This window comes from Notothenia coriiceps, unplaced genomic scaffold (assembly GCF_000735185.1).
Source record: "Notothenia coriiceps isolate Sejong01 unplaced genomic scaffold, NC01 NC01_scaffold00037246, whole genome shotgun sequence".
Taxonomy (NCBI): domain Eukaryota; kingdom Metazoa; phylum Chordata; class Actinopteri; order Perciformes; family Nototheniidae; genus Notothenia; species Notothenia coriiceps.
The window spans coordinates 14588706-14600127 of NW_011369947.1; the positions used below are offsets into that span (position 1 = coordinate 14588706).

Below are 11422 nucleotides of genomic sequence, written 5' to 3' on the forward strand. Positions count from 1 at the left end.
AGACACACACACACACACACACACACACACACACACACACATTGAATCTGAGTTATCTGCCTGCTCGTGGCGTGAAAGGCATCGATCGTCAGGTTGTGTTTTTCATGATTTGATTTCTTCAAAGCTCTTGAGTTGCTGCTTCTGATCTCCTCTAAATGAATCAGTTAAACTGCAGTCTCTTCTTCACAGCCTGCTTCTCTGTTCAGTCGTTGTTTGTGGGCACTCGATCTGTAACGGCATATCAACTTCAACCAAAGCTGGCTACAGCTGCTTTTATGCGTATGATGAAAACTGTAAATCAGCTAAGTCCTTCCTGAACGTTAAATTAAAGAACACATCATGAAAACCAACATGCAGCTGCACCTGGAAGTTCAAACTAATACAAAAAGTGTGTGTGTGTGTGTGTGTGTGTGTGTGTGTGTGTGTGTGTGTGTGTGTGTGTGTGTGTGTGTGTGTGTGTGTGTGTGTGTGTGTGTGTGTGTGTGTGTGTGTGTGTGTGTACCTGCTCAGCCTGTACAGTAGAGATACTCAGTGTTTCTGCGGTGGTCTCTGTCAGCCGGCGGCCCCCCCCTCGGTGACTCTGAACACAAACGTCTCTCACTGCGTCTTTAGAGGGAGCCTCGGGAGAAACAACAACAAGATGTGTATTTAAAAATACAAAGTGCTAAATAGAGTATAGAAATCAAAGTGAGCCTCTGAGTTGCCAGATGAATGTAAAGAAGCAACGAGTCAGAGAGATGTGGAGAGTAACAGAGGGTTAGGAGGACATGGACATGCTTTAGTAAAGTACATTATACTTTAGTACTTATTACACTGCTTTTACTTACAAAACAAGTCTTTAATTAACACGAAATTCAACACGATTATAGAATATAATCAGACCGTTTTGTATTACAACATACAGGAGGTAAATACCACATAATAATAAGATATAAAAGATAAATAAACCCTGTTGTTAAACCCTGAGTCTCCATCCTGCTGACGCTAACAGGCTAATGTAATGCATGTTTTCACATTAATCAGAATCACCAAACGGCTGGGATGTAAAACAACACATAGAGCTTCAGTTCAAATGTTAAAAAGGTTAATAAATGTGATTATTTAATGTGAAAACCTTCAGAAGGAGCTGCAGGCTGTCGAAGTGCTCGCTGGAGACAGACGCCGCCATGTTGGCATGTGACGTTCCGTGACAGTCACGTGATAGAGACATGGCGCTACTGCTCATGGGAAATGTAGTACATGAGGGGAAAAAACCGTCATTTAAGAAATATCAAACCAGAATGAACTTATTTGTAGCCACAGCAAATATAATAACTCAAGGGAAAAACAGATACACATTAAATCCTGCAATCCTGGATCATGAATATATAACTTTATGTTAAAAAAGTCTTTAAACATTTGATATAAAAATACTATATAAAAACAATAAACTACAAAAAACATATAGTTTATATAAAATAGTATTTAAATAATACATGTTATTATTATTTAACCTTAATAAACTCTTTGTCATATTAATGCATTAATAATGAGGTCGGGGTGCAGCCGGAGGGAGGGGCGGAGCTGCGGGACTCTGCGGGGAACGGAGCCTCTCAGGCGGGATGGAGCTCCGCTGATCCCCGCTGCATGCAGGTGTGTGTGTGTCCGGGGAGGAAGATGTCTGTCTCCGGGATGAAGAAGCAGCTCCACAAAGCGAGCCAGGTAACAACAACCCGGGACAAACCGGGACAAATTGGACTGGTGTTTTATTTATGGGACATTTATTCCGGTGTCTGGAGGTTTACTGCGACACGAGGCCTGCTGCTGCACCTCTGCATCATAACAACAACACCTCACTTTAATGTGTGTTTACCTGTTATCTGACATTAGCATGAGGCTATTGTTGCTGCAGTAGCATGACTGAAATCTCTGCTGGACTGATACTGAGTACTTTACTGAGTACTTTAATACTTTCTACTTTTTCTCCACTAAAACTAATTTATTGTGGAGGAAGATTTGAAAAAGTATACAAAGCAGTAAATTAAACCCTCCAACAGTATACAAATACATTCAGTTATTATTAAAACACATCTTTAAAAATATGCCACATTATAATGGTGAAGAGAGAGTATATTACTTTTATGCTTATACAATTATATTTGAATAACCTATAATGAATATATGAAATATTCTGAATTGTTATAAACACCCTAAAGGTCTATGAACACATGATAAAATGAGCTCTATAGCAGCTACATGCTAAAATGCCCCTGAGTGTTATTACATATATAACAGTAACTCTCTGTGGAAATACAAATGTATACAAACATGTATTAAATCATAAATAAGTCAATACAAAATATATATAATAAACTAAGTTAATGTGGAAGAATGTGGAACAATAAAAGTTTTGTAGTCATTTTGTATATTTTGTTAGTAATTTTGGGTGATTTGGAGTAATTTTGTGTATTTTAGTCAAACTTTATGTTTACTATAATCTAATAACCTCCCACTGCTGCTAAATGTGAATACTGACCCCTGCCCATTGATGCTAAGCTAACGTTAGCTCCTCTCTGCAGCTGCTGAACGAGCGCCTGATGGGAGCTGAAGGAACTAAGATGGACGACGACTTCCTGCAGATGGAGAAGGTGAAACTGATCAAACTCATCCTTAGAGACTCCTTCATGTGATATAAGCCTGACGTGTGTGTGTGTGTGTGTGTGTGTGTGTGTGTGTGTGGGGGTGGGTGTGTGGGTGTGTGTGTGTGTGTGTGTGTGTGTGTGTGTGTGTGTGTGTGTGTGTGTGTGTGTGTCNTTGCCAGTGCCATCCCTGCCTACTCCAAGAGGGGCGACATCATCTTTGTGTAAGGCCTGTCTGTGCTAACATGCATGGAGCTACACAAAAACGGGATTCAGTGATCAGACTAGTATAGTATTTGTTTATTTGTCCCCGAGGGGAAAATGTGTTGCAGCACATCACAAAGGCATTTAAAAAAGCTAAGACAGTACGTCACTGACAACAACATAGACACAGATTAAAACAAACAGACATAAGAAAACCAGATATCGGCAGACATGACAAGGGGCCTATAGGACTAAACACTTGTCCCTACACCACCCTATACAAGCATGCTTTTCTTATTGGTTACTGGATGGGTGCTGTTGAGCATATATCATATACAGGGTTCTTACGGTCATTAAAAACCTGGAAAAGTCATGGAAATTCAAAAAGCTAATTCCATCCCCTGTAAAAGTTTTGGAAAACAATATTTTTCCCAAAGTTTTGGAAAAGTCATGGAAATGTAACTAAAGTTGCATCAAATACAATTTATATTTTATCTCCAAAATAGTAATACTATAATAATAATAAATACTGTATGGTATAGCAATGAAACGTAAAATGGCATTTAACTGACGAGGTGTTTTGCTGGTGAGAGATTAGAGTTGCTTTAGCGTGTAGAAGCTAGTAAGCCGATTTGTTTTAGATAAGGCACAACATGTTTCATATGCAGACCTTATTTTCCTGTTCCATGTTAAAATAAACCATTTTCAGTGGTACCGCTGAGAAAGAGTAATTTTTTTGGTCATGGAAAAGTAGGTAAAGGTCATGGAGAAGTCATTGGTGAAAAAGTGTATGAACCCTGCATATAAAAAAAACGACTTGAAACAACACTAACAGTTGCATATGGTTCTATGAAACTGTGGCGTGTTGGATTTGTGTTTTTTATTCTGTGTTGTCTCCATGGTTGTGTGTTCAGGGATGAAGCCGCCTGCTTCGCCATCCAGAAGGGTCTGCAGGCGTCCCGCAGCTTCATCAAATACTTCAAACACAACGACATGGAGGATCTGGAGCGGATGCTGAGGGAGCAGGAGCTGGAGGACCATAAGGTGGTTCAGTTTGAGACGATTATTATTGGGCGGGACTCAGGAGTCAAAATATAGTGCTTTTATGTTGAAAATGTAGCCAGTGTTTGTTATGAAGTCATATAAACTGTGTTTCTTATCAAAGTCTCATACACTTACTAACTTTGTTTGTGTTGCAGAATCCTCGTAAAGCTCGAGTGACCCGGAAGTTCATTGTGGTGGAGGGTCTGTACATCAACACTGCAGACATCTGTCCCCTTCCTCAGCTGGTACATAGAAAACACATGGAGCTTTAAGCATGCTCAATGTACTTCACAGTAACCTGTATCTCTATGATTGTTAAACTGGTCACGTGCTATCATAGAAAGTGTGTTTTTATATGGCGTGATCTCTTCAAATGTATTATTGATTGTGTTTTTTAAACCTCAAGGTGAAGATGAAGTACAGGTACAAGGTGCGGATCTTTCTGGAGGAGAGCATGTCGTTTGGTGTGTTGGGGGAGCACGGCCGAGGAGTCACTGAACACTTTGGAGTCAATGTGAGTATGCTCCACTTGCACTGCATTACATTTGAACACTGTTTTGTTTGTGGGGGGCAAAGCTATAGTCCTATCATTTGGTCATTAGCTGCACTCAAACACATTCAATTATGAAAGGCTTTTTCATTTAGCAAACTTAATATTAATGATTACATACAAGGACCAAAGAAAAAGGTTAGTTGAAGCATGACAGGCAGAAAGCAAAGCTTAAAGGGGACCTATCATGTAAAATACACTTTTTGATGTCTTTTATATAAAGATGTGTCCCCGGTATGTCGGGGAACTCACGCAGCGTCAGAAAATAAAACCCTCTCTCTTTTCCTCCGTACCCAAATCTCTAAAAACGGGGGAACAACGGAGCGGATCCAGATTTGCGTCCGATATGACGTAATATCTGAAATGTGGACCCACGGCCCTATCAGAAACGTTGCTATCAGAAACAATGCCCGACTGTTTTGGACGTAATATGGTCTGTGTTTACATTAGCATCGCTAACACTCAGAGCTAACCTGTACTGAGTACAGGTTAGCTCTGAGTGTTAGCGATGCTAATGTAAACACAGACCATATTACGTCCAAAACAGTCGGGCATTGTTTCTGATAGCAACGTTTCTGATNGTAATAATAAGAAGTATTGATCATTAATGTATAAGCAATCGGTGATATATTAGTTGCTGGGCTATAGAGCTGAAGGTTAATCTTACTTGTGCAAACAAAATAAACTTTGATTTGATTTGAAATTATTTTCATCACTTCTGCAGCACAATGCCAAAAAAAGAAAGAATTCAGAAAAAGAAGGAGAAGGAGCGCCAGGAAACAGCCAAGAGTAGCACATCTCTAAATGCACTGGTTAAAACCAAGTACCAGCTGCAACACACAAGAGAGAACAAATAACTCAAATGTTGAAAGTGTTACACCTGAGAAAGCAGTAGAGATCTCACAAGCAACATTGGAGAGACAAGGNNNTCTGACACAGAGTAAACCAGGGGTATTATTTGTCTTCACAAGTCTTTGGCTAAAGGGACATTTAAAACGGCCTGACGTCATCCTGCTGACCAATCAGGTGGACGCCAACTGCTACGAGGGAACGCTCGGCAGCCAAATCAAATCAAGTTTTATTTATACAGCAGATTTTAAAACGATTTTTGGTCGAGCCAAAGTGCTGTACATGCAATAAAAACACTTTACTGTGATAGCAAACAGAAGACAATAAATTACAACAGTAAAAATAAAAATCAAACACAGGGAAAGTCAGGAGTCGTGCTCCGCTCTGACTAGAAGGCCAGAGAGAAGAAGTGTGTCTTAAGAGTAGATTTAAAAACCTCTAGGGTCTGGGCCGACCTCACATGGAGGGGCAGAGTGTTCCAGAGCCTGGGGCCAGTGCTGAAGGCTCGGTGCCCTCGGGTTTAGAGCCTGGTCTAGGGCACTACCAGCAGCAGCTGGTCAGCAGACCTTAAGGCTCTGGGGTGTAGCGCTGGAGGAGTTCAGCTACATAGGAGGAGCCAGATCATTTAGTGCTTTGAAAACAAATAAAAGGATTTTAAAATCAGTTCTGAACCGAACTGGAAGCCGGTGCAGTGAGGCCAGAGTTGAGGGGATGTGGTCACGCTTTTTGTGGCCAGTCAGAAGACGTTCAGCTGCGTTCTGAACTAGCTGCAGGCGTCTGACTGACTGGTCCATACCACGTCAATCAGGACTCTTCCCCACTCACCGGGTTTTTTGTGTGTAAAGATGCTTTTAAAACATGAACCCTGTGCTGCACAATCAAGTGATATACATGTTCTGTTTCACAAGCAGCTAAGCTGCAGCATATCATATGGATGTACACAGAGTTATGAGACCATAAGTACAAAAGAAAAAACGAAATGTTATCACTCAGAAATGTATTGAAATCCCTCAGTGAGAAGCAGTCTCCAAGACTCTTCCTCAGAACATAGTTATTTCAAGTCTTGGTGACCGTGGGGAAAAACAAAATGTCTCAAAGATCAATATGTACCTATAATATTTACCAAAAGAAAAGTCATGGCGCTTTTATATCAAGAAGGCTAGCTGTGCCATTCCTCAGGGCAGCTTCTGTCTGGGGACACTTTATCTCACTCCTAAAACATCTGGATCTACTTCCATCGGGTTTAAAAAACACTCTTCTTGAAGTCTATAAAAAACCTGATTTCTCTAGAATAGATTACAAATCGCCTGAAAAAAGTACAAAGAAGCGCCACCTTTTTATATCAAATACAGTTTTGTACAAATAAAAATACACGTCAGGTTTATCTTAGTTTGAGTCAAGGACTGAGTGTCTCTCAAAGTGACACTCAGAATATAAGCATATATTAATGCACACAACATACGCGTGTGTCCAAAAGACAATTAAAGAGTTAATTAGTGCTAGAAGACGTCGTAATACCACAGACATATACGTTACACATAGATAAGGATTTAGTTAGACAAAAAGCAGCTAACAATATAATAATAGATGAGTCCATGCACAGGTCTGTTGGCACTGTAATGATGTCATGGTCACCTGACAGGATGTGTGTGTGTTTGCATGTTTGTTTATTGTGTGTGATTCATATGTTTAGATTTTAAACACCAGCGGGCTCATAAATCAGTTTAGATTATATTGATCTCGTTCAGGGCATTAATGTTAGCTTTGTATTCAACACAAAGACATTCAATTAAAACATGGACAGTTTTGTTTAATGCTAATTTGAAATAGTTGATGAGTTCCTTTGTTTTTCCCGATAAAGTCTTTTCAGCCTCGACCGAAAACCACGACGTCGCTCTGTTACTTTATTTTCTTTGAGGAGCGTTGACTGGTTTCCACTGAATGTAATCTGCTCTTCTCGGAGCACACACCATGTTTGCCGTCTGAAAGAAAACACGGAGAAGGTTTTTCTGCAATTAATCTGCAATTTCTCTGAATAATAAATCATTTCAGGTCTGAGTTTCTGATTTCTTGTCTGATCGTCTCAAACTCTGACATGTTTAGACTTGTTTGTTTAGTGCAGCGGTTCCCAACCTGTGGTCTGCGAAGGTATTGCATATGTGTATGTTTTGTACAGGCTATAGACACAAACATGGACACAACAATAACATATAGGAGATGACATTCCCATCTCAGACAAAAACAGAAGAAATAAAGATTTTTAAAGATAAATTGTATTTATAATCTACTCTTCAAACACCTTAAATTAAGATTACTCGTTGATTGACTTTTAAAAATATGCATTTTATCCAGAAGAGTACTTGTATTTATTAACTGTGTGGTCTTCATCTAAAAGCCCAAATAAAATATAAAAGGGTGTAAATGTAAATTCAATATTTGCCGCCAAATAATTTGCAAAACATTATGATTTGTGTGGAAACATTTTCATTATTAAGAATTTTATTTTTATTTGAACCTCTTTTCCTTTGTCTTTCTTGATCCTCCCTAGCAACAGCCATTACAGTAGGCCTACTTCGCAACGGTCATTACAGTACTTAGCAACGGTCATTACAGTCCTTAGCATCGGTCATTACAGTCCTTAGCAACGGTCATTACAGTCCTTAGCAACGGTCATTACAGTCCTTAGCATCGTCATTACAGTCCTTAGCAACGGTCATTACAGTCCTTAGCAACGGTCATTACAGTCCTTAGCAACGGTCATTACAGTCCTTAGCAACGGTCATTACAGTACTTAGCATCGGTCATTACAGTCCTTAGCATCGGTCATTACAGTCCTTGACAGCAGTCTGTTCTACTGGATTAACAACGTGTCACATGTTCAGAATTGACCAATCAGAACTTTATTTAGCCTCCGTATTGTTTATGGTTGAATGTGAGCCGCAAAAACATTTTTGATTCTTAAGTGGGCCTGAGTTGAAAAAGGTTGGGAACCGCTGGTCTAGTGGGAACAACAACCCTCCTTCTTTGTAGAATTCTACGTGGCGAGGTCCCAGTTCTCCTCCTGCCCTGCCGTGGTTTTATATATATATATATATATATATATTCTATCTATATGGCGCTGGTTTTAGGGAAATAGCGTGTGTTTTTGTCAGCTTAATTTACACATTCTGTAGTTGTAGAAGTATTAGTAGTAGTAGTAGTAGTAGTAATATTATTATTAGCAGTAGTAGTGTTAGTTTGTGTTGCTGTTGTTGTTGTTGTTGTTGTAGTAGTAGTAGTAGTAATATTATTATTAACAGTAGTAGTGTTAGTGTGTGTTGTTGTTGTTGTTGTTTTTGTAGTAGTAGTAGTTTATGTTGTTGTAGTTCCCTCCTCCGGCCGGAGGGGGAGCAGCTGCTGCCGGTCGTTTCCCTTATTCTTCCGCCTGTGGATTTAAAACTTCCGCCGGAAGTCTTCTCGTCCTCTTCTACCAGGCCGATCCAACATGGTGGGTGATTTTTAAACTTCTACGTGTGTAATCCGAATGAATCCTGGCTTTGAATCGCTTTATATTGTTGAATATTATAATGAACGGACACCGGAGTGTTTGATGTACCCGATAGCTGCACTATTTAAATGCGATGACTCTAACGGAGATGATTATTAGTGATTATTGTGTCGGGGAAACTGCAGCTGAAACACCCGCGTTTACATTCATTATTTAAATCAATATTTAACCTCATTGTTCAAAGTCTTCTCTCACCGGGCAAGACTTAGTAACTCTGCTGTTCAATATGTCTGACAATGGGCTTTCTAAAGTGGTTAACATACTACGAAATGTACATGTCCGTTAGTTAGCATTGGAGGCTAACCGAGAGCTAGCTCCGTGCTCACAATGCTTCCTCACGAGCTGACTCACATCCCGGTTAAACACACTATTACCTGCGGGACAGGTGTGTGGAACTGGTCATATCTTTCAGTGTTAATGTTGTATATTTAATCTGCTGCTGGTAGTGTAACTATGAAGAAATCCAGTTGCCATTAAATGCTCATCTAGGCCTAGGGTATAAAACATCACATTTAAATAGTTCAGATCAGATATTCATGCATTGAGGTGAATGCAAAACATTAAAACCGCTAAAATAGTATCCTTAGATTGAACCTGACCAGATATAGATAGCTGATTATTTAGTTAAAGTTCAATGAGTGTATTCAGTATCTCAGATGTAATCTTAAAAATCTGGAATTTACACAAAATCCATTAAACCAAACCTGTTAATGCTACTAATATCTACATCTAGGTTAATGGATGGAAATGCGGCGCAGCAGCTGCATTGAGTCTAACAGAGAGAGAGCAAATTGGAAATGTAGCCATCCTGAAAACTGGTTATCAATAAGATATTAATGTCTCTTTCTTTGTGTTAAGGATCAAGTTTGCTTTGTGTTTTCAAACCCTGTATCGAAAGTGATCATGGTGTCCTCGTCGCCAGGTCATTGATAGTACAGGAAGATGAAGCTGGAAGCCTTTCCCGTGTCTGAAGGATCCTCTGTTCCTATCAGACCCTGGCGCTCCCAAACATTTAGATCTGTGTTCGTTCTGAAGTCTGGTGTTTGATGTGGTTTCCTCCAGAGAGTCTGGAGGTGATGGATATATTCATCTGGCTGAGAGTTGATGTGTGTTTGTCTTTGTGTGCTGCAGGACTTCGGCGGCCTGTCCAACCTGCAGGTGACGCAGCCGCCCGTCGGCATGAACTTCAAGCAGCCCCGAGGAGTCTGACGTCTGTAAAGTATCTTAATAATAAAAACCCTCTGGGACAAAAACCTCTGCTCGACTTCTCATTCCTGAACCAAAGCCCTTCGTATGGACGTTTTAGAGACAACAACAACTGTCTCTTGCACGAAGTAAGGTTAGACAAGTGACCCTGAAATGCCTTCACGGAGCGTCGAGGGCATCATCCAGAGAACAGCAGGGTTTAGAGGTCCTTTTCTCAAAATGAGTTGTTTCTCCTCTTCTGAGTGAGGAATGTCCTTCAGGAGCACGACACCAAACCTCCCACTTATAGTCCTATCAATATTCTGAAGCACTTGCATATCAGATAGGAACGTGTATACACATCAATATCTGATATATTATATATACATTATCAGCTATAACATTTCACATGTTGTAGTCCTATAGAACTACAATAATAATATAGATATAAAAGAAAGAATCAGAATCCCTTTAGTCCCACAGAGGGGAGATGTGCAGCGTTACAGCAGAGCCACAGACAGCTTAGTGCTGCATATCTGACATGCGTTAAAAAAGTACTACGTTATAATATAATAAACAATATGCTAAAAAAGTTACATCATTTTCAAAAATACAGATCAAAAACAAATCAAATCCTGTAGCAGTTCTTAGGATTTAGCAGCCCGGTATATATTACAGTTATTAATGATGGCATATGTATATAAAGTATATATTGCACATAGTTTGACGGTATTTAACAGCAGCAAGTTACACCATCTACAAAATACAAGATACATACCTTGTAACAGTAACAAGGGTTTAGCAGCCAGGTATAAATTACAGTTATTAATGGTATATATATATATTGCACATATTGCACAAAGTTGGTTTGTATTTAGCAGCAAGGGGTGTTATAGTCTGTGTTGTGGTGTGTGTACAGTGTTTCCCACAGAATTTGATTCTATTTGTGGGGGCACCGCACCCCCGCCCGGCAAGAAAAGCCAAAGGCCCCTTANGTGTGTGTAGGAGGGTCTATAGGGGCAGTGCTGGTTGTAAAGTCTGAGCGCTGCAGGAAGGAAGGACCTGCGGTATCTGTGTGACAGGTGGGGTGCAGCAGATACATAAGTGTCCTACACTAATGATACAAAGTTACTAAGGCATTGTATGATGTGTGTTATTTGTAACATCTTCAGAAACTACCTTCCCAGCTCCTCATGCAGTCGACTGTCACAGGTCTGTACTGGTTCATGGTTCATCAGCTTCAGATCGAGAGACTGGAACTCTATCTTCCTTTACCGTTCGGTTTTAATTTCACAATAAAGTTAATAGTCTTATGTTTGATATTATGTTTTAACTCCACCACTGTTTTTTTTAACCCACACCGCCTAGTGGTTAAAACACGTTATTGAATGTTGAGTTATATTTGAAAACATTTAAATATGAAGA

General features: G+C 39.8%; 1 protein-coding gene and 1 long non-coding RNA gene across 2 annotated transcripts in view; one reads left to right on the forward strand and one right to left on the reverse strand.

Annotated features, from left to right (window-relative positions):
• Nucleotides 1-476: 476 nt before the first annotated feature.
• On the reverse strand, nt 477-1547 carry LOC104965885 (uncharacterized). The gene is made up of 3 exons (XR_800596.1): nt 1494-1547; nt 1115-1217; nt 477-619 (listed from the first exon to the last, which is right to left on the reverse strand). It is a non-coding gene; the product is annotated as an uncharacterized lncRNA (long non-coding RNA).
• Nucleotides 1548-2786: 1239 nt separating this feature from the next.
• Nucleotides 2787-11422, forward strand: part of LOC104966468 (serine palmitoyltransferase 2-like) — a 36945-nt gene continuing 28309 nt past the window's right edge. The window contains exons 1-5 of the mRNA XM_010795654.1: nt 2787-2842; nt 3737-3866; nt 4022-4111; nt 4273-4380; nt 9944-10015. Coding sequence (XP_010793956.1) covers nt 3816-3866; nt 4022-4111; nt 4273-4380; nt 9944-10015 — 321 coding nt within the window. The 5' untranslated portion in view covers nt 2787-2842; nt 3737-3815. The remainder of the gene's footprint in view (nt 2843-3736; nt 3867-4021; nt 4112-4272; nt 4381-9943; nt 10016-11422) is intronic.